Below are 24,665 nucleotides of genomic sequence, written 5' to 3' on the forward strand. Positions count from 1 at the left end.
CAGGGCAGGAGTCCCAAGTTTGTGTTCTGACACGAATTCACTTCCTTGTGCTCTGTGGTGAACCAAGACAGGTTCTCTCTGCTCTTCTGCTTTGAGTTTGCTGCTGTTGGTGTTTTCTTTCATTGGTTTTCTCTACAGTCTTACTAGAAGAAACCAAGAAACGACTCTGCAGCATTGTGAATCTGAGCATGGGACACTGGGAGGCGTATGTTATGGCAGAAAGAGCCTGGGTCTTCGGACTCAGAAAAATATGGGCTTGAACTCCGGTTCTGCCACTCAGATACAGAACTTAGTCTCTCCTGAGCTCTAGAACAGGAATGACGGTATCCACCGCAAACACCCCAAGCCTAAAGAAGAGTGGCAGCTGAGTACGTATTTGTGGGATGAATGAATGCGGCCGCTGTGTGGGAGGATGAAGTGTGAAGCACTCATAAAAAACACTGAGCACAGTCCCAGGCGCAGCGTAAGAGGCAATAAACTGACCCAGTACGGAGGCTGCAAAAAGCCTCATGTTTATGACTGGCATCTGGGCTGGCATTCCTGTGGCGAGGACCTGCTTAAGGGACTCAATGTCAGGTCTGAACTTTCTATTTATTCATGTCCTTAAAAATTATTTTCACTTCATCTTTTAAGGGACTAGATTTACTTTACGAAGGCTTGGTCCAAGCGCTCCCTTATTATAAGGTGCACTTAACGTGATTAGATATTGGTATCAGGTTTGTTGTGGGTCTTAGCAAGACAAAAGAGAAGCCCTGATTGTTCTGTTTGCCTTGGAGTCTCGTGCCTCAGCGTGAGCACCTGGGATAACCTCAGTGGTGAATTCTTCACGCACTGCTTTAGCCAGAAAAAGCTGACACGGCTCAGCAGTTGCTTTATAACAATGTGCGTTATCACAGACCAGAAAACTTACATCTATGAAAATATTAGCAAGGATTTAAGAACTGATTGCATCTGGGGAGGTTACCTGTTTTAAGGGTACTTTTTAAAAATTATCTCTTTCCTAATTACAAAAGAGTACATGTTCATTGAGATAAGCTGGAAAACGAGAAAAGACTGAAGGAGAAAACTCTACCAGTTTGGGATGTAACATTTCTGTACAGGCCCTGCAGATTGTTCCAGATGCCGCCTCCCCGGGGAGAAGTGTATGTATGCAAAACCAAATTCAAATTACACCAAATATTATTATATGTGTTGCTTTTTAAACTAACTAATGATGCATTCATTTATCTATCCATTCAAGCAAACTGATTAAATACCTACTAGGTGCCAGGCCCCGTATAAAGTACAGAGGAGGAGGGAGAGGAGCATATGAAGAAATCATTACAATAACCTAAGAATAAAAAATAATAACCTGAGATAATTAAGGTACGCATGAAGTACCACAGGTGCACACAAGAGGGAGTAGAAATGACCCTCTGGAACACAGAGGTGTCAGGGAAGCATCCTATAGAAGATGACACGTGAGCTGTTACTAACAGGGAACACAGAAGCTCACCGAGGAAGGGAGATGGAGACGATGTGCCACAAAGGCCCAAATATAAAGCTACATAGCTAGTCTGAGGTACCACAGAAACCCAGGGTGGGTAAAAAGGTGAAAGGGTCAGAAAGATGAGAATGCAAATGCAGGAGCCGGGTAACAGGCAGCCATTGTGGGATCCAAAGCAGGAGAATGATATGCTCAGATTTATGTTTTGGTTTAAAAAAAAAAAAAAGTACTGCAATTTTTTTTTCCCCATCATTGAGAAAGAGGGGCAAAGAAGAAAACTAGGGCCATCCATAAAAGGGCTGATCAGGAGAAAGGTCACGAAGTTCTAATGACAGTGGAGATGACAGATGATATCCTGGTACCCAGAGTGCACCGGAAGTCAGGAGACCTGGATTCCAGATCGGCAAACTCGCCCTTTCCTCTCTTCCTTCCACAGTTACTAAGAATCGGCTCCATGCACGACAAGCATGTGCGAAGTGCTGGAGAAACCAAGCTAGATGTGGCCCAGTTCTTACACCCCAAGAGCCTACATTCTAGTAGGAAAGAAGTGAAAATGTACTATTTTACTGCCCAGCAGGCCTTCCTCTCCTCCTTTGGAGCAGGGCTCCAATTTTCCTATGGGAAAACCATCCACCTCCAACTCACAGTCCACGCAGTGTTGAGTGAGACTGGTCATATTCCAACCCTACTCCAAGAGTGGGTGCAGAACTAGGCCAGGCAGACAGAAGCATCTCATCTCCCTGAACCCAATGACTGATTCAGGAATAGGCACGTGAGACCAGGCCAACAAGATCATGCCCAGAGGAATTAGACAGACCCAGGAAAAAAGAAATCACTGCCTCTTCTAAGACCCTCTATAGGCTTAAGACCAAATCTCCCCTAGGCTGTCAGAGTCCCCCATACCATCAGGTGAGAACGTATCTAGCATGAAGTCACACAGAGAAAAGGCAAGCCAAGAAACAGAGAAAAACAGGGATCAGATGACATCTTCTGAGAAACTGGATTCAGCCATGTACTCCTTGACATCAAAGTTAAGTGAGTCAACACATTCCCTTTTTGGCCTCAATGAGTTTGCAATTTTGTCACTTGTAATTGAAAGAGTGCTCCCTGTAAACTGACTGTATTTCAATAAAAATATATTTTAAAAAAGAAAGAAAGAAAGAGTGCTGAGTACTTCCAGGAGAGAGACACAGAATCCCCTAACTGCAATACCATGTGACAGGTACCACCGAGGTATTTATAAAGCATTAAGTCACACAGTGAAGACTGCAATCAATTCTATCCGTAGGTAAGTCGAAGAAACTTTCACAAAGGAGGTGATGTTTAAGTGAAGTCTTAGCCATCTTGGTGACAGGATAAGGGGCAAAAGAACATTCTCTGCAGAAGAAACAGGATGAGCAGAGGCAAGAAAGTAGGGAAGAACACAGAACGTTTGGGGAAGAAAAGACAGTCCACTACGCTACAGCACTCAGCTCACAACAGGAAGCAGACTGTACGGGAACTGATACGTTCTGGGGTCATGAGGAGTCATTGGATGACCAAGTCAGACCACTTCACCTCCCATATAACCTCTCGAGACCACAGCTGCTTCACAGGTAAAAATAAAGTAGATCAGAAAAAAAAAAGAATGCAAATTGATAAAAATATTAAAAGACCTTACCTGCTGATAGAATTCATCATCTTTGGGGGTCAGATAAGGAAGCCAAGTGTCTTCAAGCTCTTCCAGAAGCCTCAGTTTCTGTTTAAAAATAATAATGATTATAGGTGACTGAATATAAAGTGACCCCAAATGTAAGACCATCTTTTAGTTTTCCAGTAAGAGGACATACCCCCTCAAATTTAGCCAACTTGAAAGTATGAACTTTTAGAGACATTAGTCAAAAGTCACTTATAAAATGTGTTAATTTAATTACATTTAAATTACACCAAATGTATTAAACACTAATTTAGAAATAATGATTTTATTCACTCTCACATTTCTTGAAGCAATTTGCTTCACTCTTGACATGTATCTTTAGTATCAGGGTCATTTTTGTCATCAGTTAGAGTCACCTTTTGAGTCATCAAATACAGTTTTCCAGAACAAATCTTCCTGTCTGTATAATCTGCTTGAGACACAGCAGTTTTTGAATCCTTCTATGATACTATCACTGGAAATACCAAACCAAGCCACAAATACCCGTTCGTGTAACGTCAGAATATTTGGGGTATTTATTCATCCTGTAAACATTTATTTGACATCACATACACTTACATATTACTTTTTCAAGTGATCTTTCATCTCTAGAATAATCACTAAATCTGTGTTAAGCATCTTTTCTTCTTTCCTAATTTTTTGTTTGTTTTCTTCTATTTTTTCCTTTTTATTTTGTCTTTTCTAATTTTATGAAGAAACCCTTTTAAGCATCCACAACCAGCATTGCCTGAGGCCATTTCAAGATACTACATCTTCCCAAACAGTACCATGCTGTTCAAACAAAGCAGTTAAGAGAGGACCCCATATTATAAAGTTCTTTATAAGGAATCAAACATATATAAGGTGACCCTCTCCTTCTGAGGGATTTTTTTCAAAGAATGTCTGACCTTATATTCCAGCATATATGATGTGTGTGTGTTTGTCCATGGCATATAAATGGCATATATGTAAGTGTACACAGACACACATAGGGAAATTATCTATGTATCACAGCAATTTTCTGAAAGAAAAAAAAAAAAGCAGAAAAGGCAGAAACAATTGACTTTCAAAAAAAAAACCAAAAACTGCAATTCAGGCTGTGATCAGCCACTGAGGCCCTTTTTTATAAGAATGAGAAAATGGTGGGCCTTGCTCTGGGTTGATGCAGCCCTACTCCCTACAGCATGACTTAGAAAACCCAAACTGGATTTCAGCCCCTCCTTGCTCCAAAGAGCAGTGTCTCTATGCAGAGCACAACCTGCTCAACCAGACATGGTGGCCCTGAGTATTATCCTCCCCCATCTCAAGAAAGCAGCCTTCTCTCACTAACCCATCACAAAGTAGTCCAGAGCAAACACCCTTTTGGGCAGAACTCAAGTTCTTCCTGGATCTTTCATATAATTATCCAAACTGAATATAGAAAAAAGGGAATAAAAAAATAGCAACCAGGATGCACCTAGAGATTATGATACTAAGTGCAGTAAGTCAGACAGAAAAAGACAAATATTATGTATCACTTACATGTGGAAACAAAAAAACAAAAGCAATAATACAACTGAACTCATTTACAAAACAGAAACAGACTCACAGACATAGAAAACAATTTTATGGTGTGTGAATTATATCCCAACTAAAAAAAAAGAGACAACGCAAGTGTCTATCCACAGAAGATGGTTAAATAAATGCTGGTACAGCCACACAATGAAATACAACACAACAGTGAACAAGAATGAAGAGGCTCCCTTTAATGAAATTAACTGCTCTCCAGGGTATTTCAGGAAATAAAAGGCAAAGGAAGAACATCCACTTGTATTTGCCTACGGAAACATAAAGGATATGTGACAAACTATTCAAGGGGTTCTCTCTCAGTGGTAGAGGTGGGAAACGCCAGGAAGGCGCCAGACTATTCAAAATATTCCAGTTTATATTGTTTTGACTTTTGAACTAGGTAAACATACTGTCTATTCAACATATTACCTATTACCAACTCAAGTATATTACCTATTAATTACTAAAAGGGAATTCAATATAAAGATGAAGACAGCATGATCTTTGGCTTTATTTTATAAAGTCCATACTTTTGTGATGTCTGATAAAATACTGTGGGGAGAGACTACTGCAGATTAGCACACTAAAGAGAGAAGGCGGGAGAGTATAGCTCAGTGGTAGAATGAGTGCTTAGCAGGCACGAGGTCCTGGGTTCAATCCCCAGTACTTCTAGTAAAAAATAAATAAATAAATCTAATAACCACCTCCCTCCCCCAAAAAAATGCAAAAAAATTTTTAATTAAAAAAATTAAAAATTAAAAAAACCCTCCAAATTATATTTTTAGGTGAAAATAATATTACCAGAATAAACTAACAGCTTGGTGATGGAAAAAAAACTTAATAAAAAATAAAAATAAATTTAAATTTAAAAAAAAAGAGTGAAGGGGGAAAAAGGAGCTCTGACAATTTCTTTGTGTCAAGTGTCAACCAGTCGGTAAATAACACACAATGTTAAAATGCACTCTGGAGTGGAGGGAGAAGGCGCTTGTATCTGTCAGATCTGGCTAACGGTCGCTCCTTGGCCTGACGTACAGATAAATCCACGCAGCCAGACCCTACAGCACATGGCTCTGCCTACATACTTCTCAGCTTCACACTGGTGTCAAATACATCAAGCTGCTCACAAATGGCACACAGAAAGCCAGAGCAAGTGCAAAGCCTCGGCTCTCCCACCTGCAGGAGAAGCATCCATGAGGGCTACACCCACTTCCACAGCTCTGGCAGGTGAAGGACCCGAATACAAAACCTTAAGTAAAAACACACTGAAGCTCCAAACCACGGTCTCAAGTTGGATGTCAGAAACATTAACCCTAATAAGCTTCTCTGAAAAGTTAACCTCGATCTGAGCTTCCATATCCTGCCAAATAGAGATATAGAGAATCTCACTATAATTACACACAAAGATTAACTGGATTACGGCTCATAAGGTGAGGGTGCATCTCACGTACAAAAATGTTCTGTCCCACTGATGTCTCTTCTGCCTCGTGAGATTATGCCTACAGCTCTTCTGTATCCATTTTTCAGTTTCCACGTAATTTTTAAATTATGAATCATATTTTCTCAGCTTCTATAAAAATTGAATTTTGCTGTCTGTCTTCAAAATACAATCACAAATATGGGCTTCTGGATGTTCAGTATAAAAATAACCACCTGATCTTCTGAGGGCTCCAAATAATTAGCAGGAAAATTGACCTAGTCCTTAAGCAGGGCATGAATGAGTAAGAAAAACCTCCCTGAGGAAGCCAAACCAAAACCAGAAAGGTGAGTGAGAAGTAGCTAAGCCAAAAGAAGTAAAAAGAAATACTTCATATATACATATGCCATATTTGCTTTAAAAAGAAAAAAAGTATCTCAACAAACAGCATCTGTTTTCCTGTGCTCACTGAAAATATGGCACAGTAAAAATAAATAGAATTTGGAGGAAAGAGTAGAATTTGATTCCCAACTCTACCACTTCCTAGCTGTGGTACCACGCCTGAATCAACCTTTCCAAATCTGTTTACTCACCTATAGAACCCTGTCTCACAGGCTGTTGTGAATATGAAATAAAATTAATCACATATATTATTGCATTTTATAAATTATAAGCTATGCAGATATTAGGGAAATGGCATTCAAATGTTGGGACGGATCTATAACAAATCATCAGGTAAGAAATCTAACTGTTAGTTCTAACACCAGTTCTCTCAGTCTAGGTATATGATTTAGGACTAGTTTCTTATCTACCTGTAATATACAGAGATCTAAGAACAATGTCTCACAAAAAACCCTCAATACACTGGCAAGCACTCACTGTTACGGTTACTCATTTCTGAGAAGGACAATTTTATTTTCTAGTTATAAATCACCTATAAGCAATCCTATGTATAACCCATCAAATTATATTTTATGCCATAGATTAATGCTACATGAGAAATTTAGATATTAGTTTGCCTGGGTGAACTACAACAGAACTATATAAAAACTCTCCATAAAAGTTTATATATATATAAAATGCCTCAATTAACTACACTGGTGATAAAAATTAAAATTGTCATAAAATTTTAGAACAGATGAAAAAACAAAGACCTATCCAGAGACACAAAGTGACTGGCAAGAAATTACACTACCATTCACAACTAATAATCTCATTGCCTAAGTATAAGATCATTTCCACTACACTTCATCATATCAACCCTAAGGGAAGAGAAATTTTCTTTCAAGAATTGTTCAATTTTCCACTGGAAAAAAAAACATACAAATGCAAAATTTATAATAATTTTAATTAAAATCAATACCATTTTAAAAATTTAAAACCAATGCTTCTAACCAGTTCTTTTGTACCCTCAAGTCCTGGCTACTTTGGTAGCTCTACAATGCTCTCAAGAATTCTTTTTAAGCATTTTTTTTTCAGTTTCTAATAATGGGAGCCTATGCAGCAGTAGACCAAAAATCCAGCCAGAGCAAAAAACCTCATAATCCACAAATCAGGAAGAATTCTCAGGAGGACTTTGCCTCAATAGTGGTATAAAATTAGCCCTGGACTACCATTCTATTCCTTCATAACAAGGCTTAAAAGTAAGACTGAAAGGATCAAACCAATCAAAAGTTACAAGACACAGAAAGAAAGACAAGAATATACGGCAAGGTAATATGACTGATAATGAAGAGAAAAATCAATCAGTTGGAATTGGTCCCATAATAGCACAGATGACAGAATTAGCAGACAAGCACATTAAAAACAGTGATATAATTGTAGTTTATAAGTTCAAGAAATTGAGAAAAGACTGAACATGGTAAATAAAGAAAAAGAAGTAAAATTAAATCAAGCTTCCAGACAGGAAAACCACAATATCTGAAATGAAATATATATTAGATAAGATTCAAAGCAGATTAGATATCATGGAAGAAAAGAATAGTGAACATGAACCCATAGCAATAGAAACTATCCAAAAGGAAACACAAGCAAAAAAAAAAATTATCAGAGTATCAGTGAGTTGTAGGATTACTTTAAGCAGTTTAATACATATGATTAGAGTCACCAAAGAAGAGAAGAATGGGAGAAAGAAAAATACTGGCCAAGAATTTTCTATATTTGATGAAAACTATAAATCCACAGATTCAAGTTGCTCAAAGAACTACACACACACACACACACACACACACACACACACACACACACATACACATAAACATAAGGAAATAACACTAAGGCACAATATAATCATATTACTTAAAATCAGTGAAAAAAAAAGAAAATCTTAAAAGCAGTCAGAGAAAAACAGTATGTACACAGGAACAAATCATAACATGAAATACCTCATTGAAAGAATGTTACTCAGAAGACAGTGAAGAAACATTTTCAAAGAACTTTAAGAATAAAAAATTGTCAGACTAAGTTTCTACCCCAAGCCAAATTATCTTCCAAAAACAAAAATGAAATAAATACTTTTTCACACATAGAAAAGTCAAAATTCAGCACCAGCATAGCTTAACTATAAGAAATCATAAATGAAGACCATTAGTTATAAAGAAAATGACACTTGATAAATCTCAGTCTTCACAAGGGAATGAAAAGTGTCAATCATAGTAACTACACTGGAAATATAAAAGACTTATCTCTCACTATTTAAATCTTTATAAAAGACAACTATTTAAAGCAAAAATAATAGCACATTACTGAGTTTATAATATATGTAGAAATGAAATGTGTAACAATAGCACAATGGCCAAAAAGAAATGGGAGTATATCATAAAACTCTTAAACTACATGTAAAGTGCAACAGTATTATTTCAACGAATATATGTGTATGCATATGCATGACTGGGCATTGTTTTGTACGTCAAAATTGACTGTAACTGACTATACTTCAAAAAAAAAAAAAAAGGAAAAAGAAAGAATCTATTAAGATAAAGATAGATACTAGAAACCCTACAATAACCATAAAATAACAACAAAGAGTTATGGAGACAAGCAAACAAGGGAGATAAAATAGAATCTTGAAAAGTCAAACCAAGAAAGCAGAAAGATCTCCAATAAACAAAGTAACTTTACCCACAAAGGAACTAGAAAAAAGAAAAATAAAAGCCCAATTTAGCAGAAAGGAAATAACCAAGATCAGAACAGAAATAAATGCAAGTCCAGAAAAAAAAACCTTTAAATCAACAAAACTAAGAGCTATTTTTTAAAGATAAGCTAAATTGACAGACTTTAAGCATACTAAGACAAAAATAAAGAAGACTCAAATAAAATTATAAATAAAAGAATAGAAATCATAACTGATATGACAGAAATACAAAGGGTCATAGAACTACTAAAAACAATTATATGCCAACAAACTGAATAACACAGAAGTGGACAAATTTCTAGAAACATTCATCTACCAAGATTGAATCATAAAGAAATAGAAAATCTGAACAGACTCATAACAAGTAAAGAGACTGAATGAATAAACAAAAACCTCCCAAAAAAGATGGTTTCACTGGTGAATTCTACTAAACTAATTTAAAGAAGAATTAATGTCAGTCCTTCTCAAACTCTTCCAAAACATTAAAGAGAAAAAAATACTCTCAAACTCATTATGAACAAACCGGATTTAACAGCACATCAAAAAGATCATAAACTATGATCAAGGAAGACTTACCTCTGGAATGCAAGAATGGTTCAGCATACTCAAATCAATAAATGCAATGCATCACATTAACAGAATGAAAGATAAAAAATTATATGATCATCTCAGTAGCTGCTGAAAAAGCATTTGACAATACACATCTTCGCATTATAAAAACTCTTTAAAAAACTGGGTATAAAAGAAATGTACCTCAATAGAATAAAGGCCATATAGGCCAAGCCCACAACTAAAAACATATTAAAGGTCCAAAGCTTTTCCTCTAAGATCATGACAAGGGTACACACTTTTACCACTCCTATTGAAAACATGATACTGAAAGTCTTAGCCAAAGCAATTAGGCAAGAAAAAGAAGTAACAGACATCCAACTTGAAAAGGAAGAAGTAAAGCTGTCTCTGCAGATGATATGATCTTACATACAGAAGATACTAAACACTCCACCAAAAAACCGCTGGAACTATTAAATAAATTCTGAAAGGCTGCAGGATACAAAATCAACACACAGAAATCTGCAGTGTTTCTCTACATTAACAGTGAAATCTCTGGGAAAAAATAAAGAAAACAATCCCATTTATAATAGCATCATAAACAATAAAATACTTAGGTATAAATGGAACCAAGGACATAAAAGATCTGCACACTGAAAACTATAAAACTTAGGTAAGCCAAATTGAGGAATACAGAAATAAATGAAAAAGTATTCTGTGTTCATAGATCAAAAAATTAATATTGCTAAAATGTCAATACTATCCAAAGTCATCTATAGAGTCAATGCAATACCTATCAACATTTCAATGGCATTTTTCACCAAAGTGGAAAACAAATCCTAAAACTTGCAAACCACCACCAAAAATACCCAAATAGCCAAAATGATCCTGAGAAAAAAGAACAAAGCTGGGAGCACTACAATTCCTAATTTTAAACTACTTTACAAAGCTAAAATAAAGAAAACAGTATAGTATTGGCATTAAAATAGATATATAGACATTGGAACAAAACTGACACACAGAACAAACTCTTCATATATGGTCAACTAATATTTGACAAAGTAGTCAAGAATACTCAATGGGGAAAGGATAGTCACTCCAACTTAAACATGCTAGAAAAACTAGATAATCACATGTAGAAAAATACAATCAGACCCCTATTATACATTATTCACAAAAGCTAACTTGAACTGGATTAAAGACTTGAACATAAGACCTGAAGTTGTAAAACTCCTAGAAGAAAAAAACAGGGAAAAAGCTCCTCGACATTGATCTTGGCAACAATTTATTGATGACAACAAAAGTACAAGCATCAACAGCAAAAATAAATAAGAAGGACTATATCAAACTAAAAAGCTTCATAATGAAACATGAAAAGTCAATCTATGAAATGGGAGAAAGTATTTGCAAACCATCTATCTGATAGGAGGTTATTTTCCAAAATGTATAAGGAACTCATACAATTCAATAGCTAAACAAACAATCTGGTTTTTAAAAGGGCAGAGGACCTCAATAGACATTATTCTAAAGGCATACAAACGGCCAGTTACATAAAATGGTGCTCAACATCACAAATCATCAGGGGAATGAAAATCAAATCCACAGTGAGATATAACCTCATATCTGTTAGAATGGCTATTGTCAAAAAGAGAAGAGATAACAAACGTTGGTGAGAAAGTGTAGAAAAAAGAACTCGTGCCCTTTCAGTAGGAATGTATATTGGTAGAGACACTATAGGAAAATAGCATGGAAGTTCCTGAAACAATTAAAAATAAAAGTACTATATGATCAAGCAATCCCACTTCTAGATATATGTCCAAAAGAAATGAAATCAAGATTTCAAAGAGGTATCTGCACTCCCATGTTCACTGCAGCTACTATTCACAATAACCAAGATATGGAAACAACCTAAGTGTCCATCTAGAGATGAATGGATAAAGAAGATGTGGTGTATATATATACAAATTGGAATATTATTCAGCCATAGAAAAGAAATCCTGCCATTTGGGACAACATGGATGGACCCTGAGGGCATTATGATAAGTGAAATAAGTCCAAAAGATAAAGATAAACACTGTATGATCTCACTTATGTGTGCTATCTAAAACAGCCTAACTATAGAAACAGAGAATAGCATGGTGGGTGCCAGGAGCTGTGGGTGGGAAAAATGGGAAGACGTTGGTCAAAGAAAACTAACTTCAAGTTATAAGATGAATGAGTTCTAGAGATCCAATGTAAAGCATGATAACCACAGTTAACAATACTGAAACTTGCTAAAGGAGTAGACCTTAAATATTGTCACCACAAACATACCTTTTTTTAAAAAAGTAATTACATAAGATGATGGAAGTGTTAACTAACTCTATTGTGATAATCATTTCACAATATATTCATGTACTAAATCATCAGATTTTATACCTTAAATGTACACAATGTTATTTGTTGATTATATCTCAATAAAGTTGAGGGTTGGGGGAATGGGGATTGTTCTCTGACAAAATGGAATTAAATTAAAGATTAGTAACAGAAACATATCTAGAAATCCCCAACTATTTGGAAACTAAATAACCAACTTACAAATAATCCATGGGTCAAAGAAGAAACCAAACAAGAAATTAGAAAGTATTTTTAACTGAATAAAAATGAAAACAAAATATTTCAAAACATACAGGATGCAGTAACTGCAATATTTAGAGGGAAATTTACAACATTGAAGACCTACACTTAAAAAGAAAAATGGTTTCAAATCAATGCCCTCAGCTTCTTCCCAGAGAAAAATAGAAAAAGAAGAATATATGAAACCCAAAGTAGGCAGAGAGAGAAAATTATAAAAGATCAGAGAAGAAATCAATGAAATAGAAAACAGAAAAGTAAAGAAAATGAAGGAAGCCAGAACCTATTTCTTGGAGAAAATTTAAAATCTCTAGCCAGATTGATAAGGAAAAAAAACCTGACATTTCAACAAATCAATTAAAAGAATAATAAGGAAGTATTATGAACTTTATGCCAATAAATTTTAGAACTTGAAAAAAACAGAAAAATTCCTTGAAAGTCACAAATTACCAGTGTAGATTCAAGAGGATAACCTGAAAAGCCCTATATCTAACAACGAAGTTGAATTTGTAGTTTAAAAACTTCCTACAAAGGAAACTCCAAGACCAGAACTTTCACTGTTAAATTCTACCACACATTTCAGAAAGAAGTAATGTCAATTCAATACAAACTCATCCAGAAAATTAATGAAATTCAACCCCAAAACCAAACAGAATTATTACAATAAAATTATAGACCAATATCCCTCAGAAATATGAAAACACAAATTATTAACAAGATTTTAGCAAACTGAATCCAATAACACATAAAAAGGATAATACATCATGACCAACTATTATCCCAGAAATGCCAAGGTGGTGTAACATTAGAAAATGGACATAATCATCATATTATCAGGCTAAGAGAGAAAAACCACACGGTAATCGGAATCGATGCAGTAAGAACATTAGATGACACCCAACATCAGTCCTGCTAAATGCACTCAGCAAACTAGGTTACTTCCTCAGCCAGATAAAGGAATCTATGAAAACCATACAGCTAACACCATAGCTAGTGCTGTATTAAGTAATGTATTTTTTCTAGATATGTATCTATTTCCTCTAAGTTAGTTCTCAAATGTTTTATTACTCTTAGTAATACCAGTAATGCGTCCTCTTTTGAGTCCCAAATCTTGGGTCACATGATTTACTTCCTCCTTCCTCATATTCTCATTAATTATCTACAGTTTAGTTTTGTATATATTTTAAAACAGAAAAGTAGTGTTTTAAACCAATAATTAGGTGAATTTTCCAAAACATTCCATCAATTTCTATGTTCATCCTTCTTGTATTAAAAACCTTCCCTCTGGGTTCACTGTCTTCTTGCTAAACTGCAACATTTAACAGTTTTCCTAGTGAGAGTCCATGGAAAGTAACTCTCCTAGTCTTTTTTATGGCTGAAAGTATCTATTTCTTCTCACTTTTGAATCACAGACTACTAGGTTTCAAAAATTTAAATTAACTATAAACTTCCCTTTGTGCTTGGAAGATTTTATTACCCTGAATTCTTGCATCCACTGTTGCCAATTAAAACCTGTTGCCAATTAAAACCTGTCTTTCGTATATAAACTGGATTTTGGGAGTGTGAATCTCTTAAGGAATTTTTTCCTTCATATCCCTTATATTCTAGTTTCAACATGACAGTACTCCTCAAAGTATCTGAGGATTCAGGTCTTTCTTTAACTAAGAAAAATTCTCAACTCTTGGCTCTTCAGATGTTGCTTCTCCATCACAATCTTCATTCTCTTTTCCTGTAATGCTCTATTAGACATCTGTTGGAACCTCTCAATCTATCCTCCAAGTCACCTAACTGCTCTTTTTTTCAATCTTTTGTCTCATTATGCTACATACTGGGTGAATTCCTCAGTACCCTCCTCCAGTTCGCCAATTCTCTTTGCAATTGTATGAGGTCTAAAAGTCACCCCTTCTACTGAGTTTATTATTTCTATGACTCTACTTTTCATTTCCAAGATTGGTAACTGGCTCTTTTTCATGTAAAGCTGCTCCTGTTCCATTTCTGCATCTTAGGGGGAATTTCTAAATTTCACTTTTATCAATGTGATGACTTTTCTTACCCCTTTGAACTTCTTGGACATAATTATTTCAGTCTGTGCCTGACTTTTTTTTTTTTAATAAAATTAATCTCATCTGGAATAAATTTTTATTCACATTGTTGATTCTAATGGCACCTGTTTTCTTCAAGTATTTTGTTACTTTGTTTTGAAGGCTAATCCTAAGTAGGTGGCTTTTTTGTCTCTGCTTTCTTCCCCCTTCTCTCTCACTACATATGTGCTCACCTCTCCCTCCACGTGGTTCAGCAGCTGCCTCCACTCCGATCCCGATACTACCAATCCAGGGCCAAGCCTTCTATGATGGTGATTTGGAGCACCACATTCTCTACCCTATTACTCCACAAGCCATCAGTCTGATTCAGTTTCTGCATTGAAGGTTTAGCTATCTTCTCCTGCCCCTCAAAACCCATAGCTCCATATAAGCTACTTCCCTTACATGGTGATCTTTTTTCAGTCTCCTTTTATGGGAAGTACAACTTCACCTCCAGCCCTGGCTTCACACAGTAAGCTCAGTTCTGGTCCCATATCAAGTGGTAAACCTTAGTCCCTATTACCCCATAGGACATAAACTCACTTTTTATTTCCACATCTGAAGCCCTTGCAGGATCATAGTTTCAATCCAGCTGATCCCTTCATGTTTTGTTCTCTTTCTGGTTTCTGGTCCACAACAATATCTTCCCTGTAAGCCCAGCTATGACTCCTGTCTTACCTTTTATTCTTTTAATGTGTTATCTGTCATTGTGACAAGTGTTTGGAGCAGAAGGCATACACAAACTACGAGCTTAACTGCTCCATTTAACAAGAAGGCACAGATGATTTCTTCATGATAAAAACAGCAAGAGATTCAGTAGGTCAAACGGTATGCTCTTTTGAAGTCTCTTGATTCAGACTGTGAAATTGCCCTCCAGGAAAACGGTATCCGTTTCATCCCATCAATAGACACTAACCATTTCTTCATATATTCAAATACCAATTATTATCAAACTTTTAAATCTTTAGCAAGTTGATAAATGAAAAAACAAGTTCATTCTAATTTCTATTTCTTTGGTTGTTAATCAGGTTGAATAACTTTTCATACATTAGTTGCCATTTACAGTAGCTCTTTTGTGAAATGCTTGTCCATGTCTTTTGTCCTTTTTGTTTTGTTTTGTTTTTGTTTTTGCTGTTCGAAATCTAAGAATCTATACTTTGTGTCCATGTAAAGACAATGCATCTGGGGTTTTATGCAAGTTGATTAGTAAAAATTCATTTTCCTTCATTATTATATTATGAGCAACTTTCTAACAAATTATTTAGTTACTAGTGGAGTTCACCTCTCTTATACCAAGCTGTCAAACACTACACTTTCTAGACTTTTAAAATGTTCTTCTTTCCCTACACCTCACACTTTTCCAAGTATCCCATGAAGCTAGCCTTCCTTGATCTCATAAATTACTGTTTCAAGGGACATATTTTTAAATAAGTAAAACTACAGGTACAAAATACAGTCTTTAGCTCCTCACATAATAACGTGAATATCAAGATCTATCTCCCTCACCCACTTGATCTTAAGTTTCCACAACAATTATCAATTTTAAGACTGTAGCCCAAATTTCAAAAAGGAAAGAAAAATGAATATATCTATGTATATACATGACCAGGATATTGGACTGTACATCAGAAATTGACACATTGTAACTGACAGTACTTCAAAAAAATAAAATTTTAAAAACATTTTAAAGAGAAAGAAAGGTTCCAGAAGAGAAAGATTTCTACGATAAGAAGTGGCTCAACAGGATCTAAAAAGAAATCAAGGTTGGAGATTGATTGAGGAAAAGGACTGGAACTTTAGGGGAAGGGCAGTTTACACATCTGAAGAATATAATATTAATATCAAAGCAGTAAGTACCTTTAACAAAAGGTTGGGTTCTTTACTCAAGAATAATGAATTGGAAGAATTCTAACTTCTTTTTCACTTCATTTGGAGTAACTGCCTTATAAACTATAATTTCCTTGATCCACCTCCAAATATTCTACTGAACACAGAGATAATCACTTACCCAAGATTCTTATCCACAATCAAAATACTGCTCATAATTTTGTAACTGAATACAAGAGCAAGGGCAATACCATTCCAAACCATAAAAGAGCGATAACAGACTAATTAAAACTCCTTCACTGCCATTGTGCCCACATTCTAGCTCCAAGGACTTAATAATGAACCTCTTACATTTCCAAGAGGAGGGAAAAAAACGCTCCTCTTGGCCACACCTGTTGAACTGAAAAAGTCAAATTCTCTCAATCATATTTCAATCTTTGGGGAACTTTCCACCTGGAAATTTGATACCTTAACAGTCTACTCCAAAGCCACAGAAGAGAGCTCTGTGAGATTTTACCACGTGTCTTACCCAGCTTAGCACTGGTCTGATCAAACGAAGCACTTTCCTGCCAGCAGTCCAATTGTAAATAATAACACTTGAGACCCACAGGATTTCTGGCTTCCCTGTAATTTTACAAAGCTTTAACCATTAAACCGTGATCAAACAACCTGCCATGGGAAAGCAAAATGTACATGGTGCTGCAGTAAAGACATCAGTAAGTGACCTCAGTGACTGTCCATTTAATAATCCTTCGCTCTCCTTCGCTCTCCACTGTCCCTGCCTCGCTCTCCGCTGTTTCCAGAGCAAGTGCCGCATAATCAAACATTAAACACTTCCCCTTGTGTAACCACAACTGAATTATAAAAGACATGATATATCACTTTAACAACAACAATAAAAATCCCTTACCTGCTGACACAGCTATATCAACTATTAGTTTTGCTAGCAGTGATGAAAAGTTAAAAGAAAAAAATACCTGAAAGAGTAAGTTATCTAATAACTACTTTAGAGGTTTATGACACAAAGTAGATATTTCTTTTTGTTTTCATTTATCCATCCCCAGGATTCTGGAAAGTCAATACACACTCTTTATTATCAAAATTTCTTGATTGAGGCATTGAGCAAAACTCTGTTAACTACATCAGCATGTATTTAATCTTATTTCAGTATGTGCTTTTATGTTTGCAAGTTGCCCTTTGCAATTTTGCCACTAATGAAAAATTATCATTGCTGCTGTGTCTGATAAAAAGTAAATAATAATTCTAATGAAGTTCTTCTTCTTCAAAATGTTATGGCTTGCAGCCTAACCTATCCATCACATATGTAATTTCATTATGCTACAAAATGTAAAACTCCAATCTGAGATGTAATAAGCAGAAGGCCACTCTTCCCACTTATTCAGACTTTAATTTCAGACATTTAGATATTTCTTTAAACACCCTCCAAGCATAAGACAAAACGGCAGGAAGCATAGCCTAAAAATAACGGCTAGGAGTAGAGGCTCCAGACATTATCGGTTCAAATCTTGCCCCTGACAGTAACTAGCTGTGTGACTTTGAGTAAAGTTACCTAACCTCTCTGTGCATCTATTTCCCCCATCTATAAAATAGATACAGTAATTGCATCTACTTCACAAGACTGTTATGAAGATTAAGTTAAATGAGTTATATTTGTAAAGAAACAAATGTGTGTGCAATTCCTTTTACAAAACAAATACTATATAAGTGTTTAATATATTCTATTTCATTATTTGTGTCAATAAAAATTTTAAAATAGACTAAAAAGACCAACAATTTTGCTTGTCCTCCCAGTCCCATTCCTTCCTGTCTTGGGGTCATGTACCAGTCATCACAGCTCCATTTTACATCAAGCAACCTCTTCCTCGCCACAGGTCTCTTCTCTTCATTCTTTGTGCTGACATAATCTCAGACTTGAGATTAATTAATTAAGCTCATCTTTGGCTTTTCCTACTTCCCATTCCAGCTACAATCCCAATGCATCCTTTCTTTCCCTACCAAATATCCTAAAGAACCATTTAAATGACCCAAATTCCCACGGTCTTATTTTGCCCTGACCTCCATTATTAATGGGCTTCTACCACTTCCCTTCTAGTAAGACAATTCCTCCCAAGGTCGGTGACCAACTCTACTTGCCGAAACACAGCATCATCCTCTCGGTCAGTTGGTAAGCACTGGGCATAGTTAGGTACCTGCGTCTCTTTCTCAAAATCCTCTTTTCCCTTGGTTTCTACAGCATCCTCTCCCTTTCATTCCTCTAGCCTAGGCTCCCTCCTTCTCAGTCTCTGCTTCAGGTCTTTCTTCATCTGCCCCTAACAGCAGATATTCCCTACCCTACCTCCTCTTCCTCCTCTACAAAACGTTCTTCCTTTAGGCAATCTCACCTTCTTAGAATGCGTCCATGACAGACAACATTCAAATCCTCATCTCTAACCCAAACCTACATCTAAACTATCTCCAGGATCTCACAATATGAAAGTCCCCACCAGCACCCCGAGATGCAGTAAGCCCCAAATCAAAGTCAACATTTTCCTTTCTCAACTTTCTGAAGTCTGTGTCTCCTGTTTTTCATTAAATGGCATCACCAACCAGACTGAAAATCTGGGAGTTCTGCTCCCCTGCTTCTCCTCACCCACTTGATCAAATTTACTGACTGTAGCAGATACTTGTATCTACGCTAACTCCTAATCATTACAAAAATCTTATGAGGATGAAGCAGATGTCATTTTCCCCATTTTTAAAGAAGTGAAAACCAAAACTTAGTGAAATAAAATACCTGGTTCAAAATCTTGAAGCTCATAAAAGTTAGAGCTGGGATTTGAATTCACATGGTTTATCTACTAAACCCAGGTTGCACAATACAGTACCCTGGGAATATTTATTTAAACATAAAGGTGCACATTCCAACCATTACCCCTCCCAGGTCCCAAGGAGACAAGAGCGACCATGACGGATATATCAAGACAGATATTCCTGCCTTCATGGAAGTCAGCAAATGGTAGAAGCATTAGACAATAAAACAAGCAAACTATACTCAAAGGCAGGAAGTTCTATGATGCAGAAAGCAAAGACTGCAGCACTTAACTTAAAAGACAGGATACGGAGCTCTCGGGGAAGGCTTTCCAGAAGTGACAACAGAGCTGAGAAACCAAACAGCAGTAGGTGTTAGCCAAGCAGCAAGAAATGGAGTCAAAAGTGTTCCAGAGATAAAGGCTATTGCCAAAAAAAAAAAAAAAACAGACAGTAACAAGTGTTGGCATGAATGTGGAGAAACTCAAACCCTTGTACACTATTGGTAGGAATGTAAAATGGTGCAGTCATGATGGAAAAGAGTTTGGTCATTCTTCAAAAAATTAAAAATATAATAACTATGTTATCCAGCAATTCCATTCCTGGGTATACACCCAGAAGAACTGAAAACTGGGTTTCCAAGAGATATATGCATACCCATTCTCATAGCAGCATTATGCAAAACAGCCAAAAGATGGAAGCAACCCAAGCGTCCATCAATAGATGAATGGATAAACAAAATGTGGCATATTCATATAACAGATTATTTATCCTTAAAAGGTAGGGAATTCTGATACATACTATAACATGAATGACCCTTAAGGAACACTATGCTAAGGGAAATAAATCATTTGAAAAAGACAACTATTGTATGGTTCTACTTAGATGAGGTACCTAGAAGAGTCCAATTCATAGAGACAGAAAGTAGAATGGTGGTTTCCAGGGCCAAGGAAGAGGGGAAACGGTTAGCATTTAATGGTACAGAGCTTCTGTATGGGATGATGAAAAAGTCCAGGAGATGGATGGTGATGATGGTTGCACAATCATGCGGATGTACTTAACGCCACTGAACTGTATACTTAAAAATGGTTTAGATGGTTACTTTTATGTTATGTGTATTTTAACCACAATTTTTTAAAAGTGTTCCTGACACAATGAACGGTATGAGTAAAGGTCAGAAAGAAAAAAAAGAAAAAAAATCAAACACGGAGAATGTGAAGAAATCAAAAAGTTCAGGAAGGCTGAGGAGAAAAGACCAAAAACACACATTCGCAGTTGACATGATTTCTAAATTGGATCTGATCTTAAGCATCTGAAGCCACATACTGTTCTCCAAATAGAGCAACCGCATATGATGTTTGGGCATCATGGAATTAAGCCAGAGGGGAAAAAAAGTGAACAATTGCCTAATCAGAAATGAGAGCCTTCTCAAGCTTCAAAGTTAGGAAACTTTCCTCAAATTCCAACAGCACTATAAAGTTTTGCTAGGCTGAGGGTGCAGAGGAATCTTACTCACATTAAGTTAAACCACAAAGAGGCTTAGGGCTCCATCACAGCTCTCTGAAAAGACAAGTAGTACTTGTTGCTTTTGGAGAACAACTTAGCTCATGAAGAGGAAAAACAAAATGCTTTTGCTTGCGTTCTCATATATTTTGTAGATTGAGTTCATGTTGCAAATCATTACAGCTCTGCCTGTGAGTAGGATTATACACAAGGTTATGCTAATGGTTCCATTTTCAGGGTATCTTTCTCATCCATAAAATTCAATTCAGGCTTAAAACCTGGCACACAAAGTCCTGGCTCAGAGACTATCTTTTTATCTGTAGTATGTAAATGAGTATATACATACTCATGTATCTATATGTATGTAAATAAGCACACACACACATACACACAAAACACAGGTAATAATACATAATTTTAAGGTGCACTGCTATAACAGATTTTAATAAGATTACATCACTGCAATATATTAGAGCTTTTACAAATGTACTAGTCTTGAACTAAAATATTTCATTTTCAAAATGAAATTTGGCATGTGATTAATTTATTCAAGCACCTGGTTCTTATTACTTACTCAATATGCTTGAATAGGAAAATACAATGTACATGCACACTTACTGAGAGACAGCACAGTATATATGCAAGTCAGAGACACATGGCCACGCTCTCCCGACTCCTCAGGAGGTAACTGTCCCCAAGAGACTATAGAAGCATTGTGACAAGTATTTTCCAAGAAGACAAAGAAACAGAGGTAGAGGGTGAGCACAAATAAGGTCAGTTTTGTATTAAAAACAGAATAGCGCATGGTCAAAGAGGTGAAAAGGAGGTCAAGAGTAAAGAAAGCCCACAGATTAAAAAAAGGCAGAATTTACAAACTTTAGTTAAGGTTTAAATCTGAAGAACACCCATCAGATTATAATTTCCAAAACTCAGGAATCTGCATAGTTTACTCCTAATTCAGTGCACGTATTCTATAAATGTTGACAGAGCATCCATGGTGGGAAAAAAATGTGAGCTACTTTGCTTCCTGTTAATCGTCACACCAATCCTGAGACTCTAAACAAAAGCATGGCATTTCTGAATACCCGCAATTCATGGTTAAGGGAGGCAAGGAGACTTGAGTGGGACAGGAAGTATAGGGGCCGGCCCTAGAATTATCCAATCACATGGAATCAGCGTAAAACATCTCTGGATTTGCTCCATCATAAACCGGCAGCAATGAATAATTCAGTGTCCTTGACTGGTCTGAACCTCCACAACTCAACTATGGAGTCTCGACTCATTTGCCCTCTCTCTAATATAATTTTTGGCTTGATGGAACTATAATTTCACTTGACTCACCAACTCTGCTACGGACACACGATACAGTCTAAGATGAAAGATGTTTATATGGCTAGCTAGCATACCAGATTTGCAGATGAACTAAAACAGAGAGGAAAAGAAAAACTCAAGAGCTTAGAAAACATTTTCACCTGCCATCAGAGCATTAATTTCATCCATCTTTACCAATGTCCTTTCCCTTTCTGTTCAACACTAAGTCTCACACTGAATCTGCTGAGGCTACATGCCTCAGCCTGAAATGAACAGCCAGGTTTCTCTTACTGACAACAGCTGTTCTGAAACCTAACACAAAAGAAAATTAATTCCATTTTTAAAATTCTACTTGCTCGATTTTCCTTGGGCCAATGGGTGCATTTCTACTAGATGGTTAATGTCAGGCAAACCTTTAGTTTCCTTATCTGTGAAATGTGTAATAGTAGATGGCATCTAACTAGGGACCCTTCCAGGGTGATATTATGACCGCTCAAATCAAAACAAGCTAGCAAATAGTGGCTGCGTTTTCCATTAAGACGAACCCCTAGTCTTGCTTCGCCTCTTCCAACAACATTAGGGCCGTTTTCACCTTTACCCTTTGATCCCTAGACTGATGGTGTGGATTGCAAGCCCAAAGACATGCAGGTTGTAAAGTAAATGCTGCTGCCCTGGAAACTGAAAGTGCCTGTTTTTTATGAGGATGATGTTTCTAAAGAACCCACGCCCAAGTTACACGCAGCCTCCCTGCCATCTTATGTTGCGACATTAGGTCAGGAATCACCGGCTTAAAGTTAATAGCTGCAGAGTGCCAGCTATTAGCAATTCAGTTTGCTTTTATGTTCAGCCCCTTCGTTTCTGACTGTTACCTATTAAAACTTCACAGTAACAGAGACTATCCAAGTGGATCACTGAATTCACAGCCGTCAAAAGGAATCCAGAATAATAAATCAGACATTCGAAATGCATAACCAATGTCTGTGTTTATAAGAAAGCACATTATCTCATAAACTAGATTTGAGATAATCTCTTCTGAATCCTATTTCCTTCAAGAGCCAGCGTTGAATTTTCTGATTTTATTTTCATTACGCTCTGATCTGCCAAAAGATACACAGGCTGTGTTGCCATTCTGCCTTGAAGCCGCACTGTCAGAAATGGCTGGAACTGCAGAACTGTCGCCCTGTACCACCCTGAGCAACACACACAGTTCACGTTCCCCTCTCCTATTACTCCCGTACTTCAGAAACAGTAGTTTTCTCACTTACGGCCAATAATCTCATAATCCAACAAACTCTTTTCAAAGAATGTTCATCATGAAGAGAAAATGTGTATGTGTGTGTGCAACTCTCTGAGACCACTATACAATACTGTCTATTGCAAAATACATGCCAAATCCATCCACTTCTCTCCATTTCCATTGCTACACCCTCGGAGCAAGCCATCATCACTTCTCACCACTCAAACTCCAACAGCTTCCTCCTGATCGTCCTCTTGTTCCCTGCCTATGGTCTATCCTCCAACAGCAGTCCGAGCAACCTCTTTTAAAAAGGAGATCGGATCATGTCATTCCCTTGGTTAAAAACTTCTACCTTCCTAACGGGCTCCAACTGCACACAGAACAAAATCCGAACTCCTTATTGTGATCCAGCCCCTGCCTATCTTTCCAAGCCACAGCAAGCCTTCCCTCATTCACTATTCTCCAGTCAAGCAGGTCTTCTCCCTGTTCCTTAAACACTTGTCCTCCCCTGCTTTGCAAGACAGTCTCTTTCTCATCCGTCTATTCCCAAACCAGCCCAACCCTGGCCATCCTAGCAAAAACCACATCCTTGCTCCAGGCACTATGTATCATATATTCTGTTTATCTATTTGTGCTTTTTTTTTTTTTTGTCTGTCCCACTAGACTGTGAGCTCCATGAAAGCAGAGATTTAAGTATCTCTTCCTCTCTTCTCTCATTCAGTACAGTTCTTCCTTGGCTTCTGATGGGAGTACTTCCTGATAAACTCATTAGAAACTGAAAATATCATGTCAAAACTGCATTGAATACACCTAACCTACCAAACACCATAGTTTAGTCTAACCCACCTTAAATGTGCTCAGAAAACCCATTAGCCTACAGTTGGGCAAAACCACCTGATGCAAAGCCTATTTTATAATGAAGTGTTGAGTATCTCATGTAATGTATTGAGTATTGTACTGAAAGTGAAAAACTGAGTGGCTGTCTAGGTACAGGATGGTTGTAAATGTATCAGTTGTGTACCCTTGTAATAGAGTGGCTGGCTGGGAGCTGGGACTCGCTGCCACTGTCCAGCATCACAAGACAGGACCATCTCACATATGCCTAGACTGGGAAAAGATCCAAATTCAAAATTCAAAGTAGAGTTTCTACTGAATGCATATGGCTTTCGCACCATCGTCAAGTCAAAAAAATCCTAAACTGAATCATCATAAGTCAGGGACCATCTGTAATTATTTTGTGTCTATTTTGTGCAAGGCTAGGTTACTAGGATGTCGTAAACCAATGAGGCAAAAATCTCTTTCCTTATGTGCTGCCATCCTGCCCTGTTCCTCACTGTATCCCCAGGATAACATGAGTGATCAACAAATATTTATCGAATGAATGACACATAGCAGTGATGTGATCCTCAAGTTTCACTGCTGTGCTTCACTATGCCTCTTAAAAATATTCTCATTAAACTAATCAAGTTACTAATGAATG

The 24,665-nt window shown here is 36.8% G+C and overlaps 1 protein-coding gene across 1 annotated transcript in view; it reads right to left on the bottom strand.

Moving 5' to 3' along the window:
* Positions 1–24,665, bottom strand: part of FTO (FTO alpha-ketoglutarate dependent dioxygenase) — a 345,458-nt gene that overhangs the window by 252,919 nt on the left and 67,874 nt on the right. The window contains exon 2 of the mRNA XM_010990070.3: positions 3,147–3,224. Within this exon, the coding sequence (XP_010988372.1) occupies positions 3,147–3,224 (78 nt within the window). The remainder of the gene's footprint in view (positions 1–3,146; positions 3,225–24,665) is intronic.

The sequence above is a fragment of the Camelus dromedarius genome, chromosome 9, assembly GCF_036321535.1.
Source record: "Camelus dromedarius isolate mCamDro1 chromosome 9, mCamDro1.pat, whole genome shotgun sequence".
In the NCBI taxonomy this organism is placed as follows: domain Eukaryota; kingdom Metazoa; phylum Chordata; class Mammalia; order Artiodactyla; family Camelidae; genus Camelus; species Camelus dromedarius.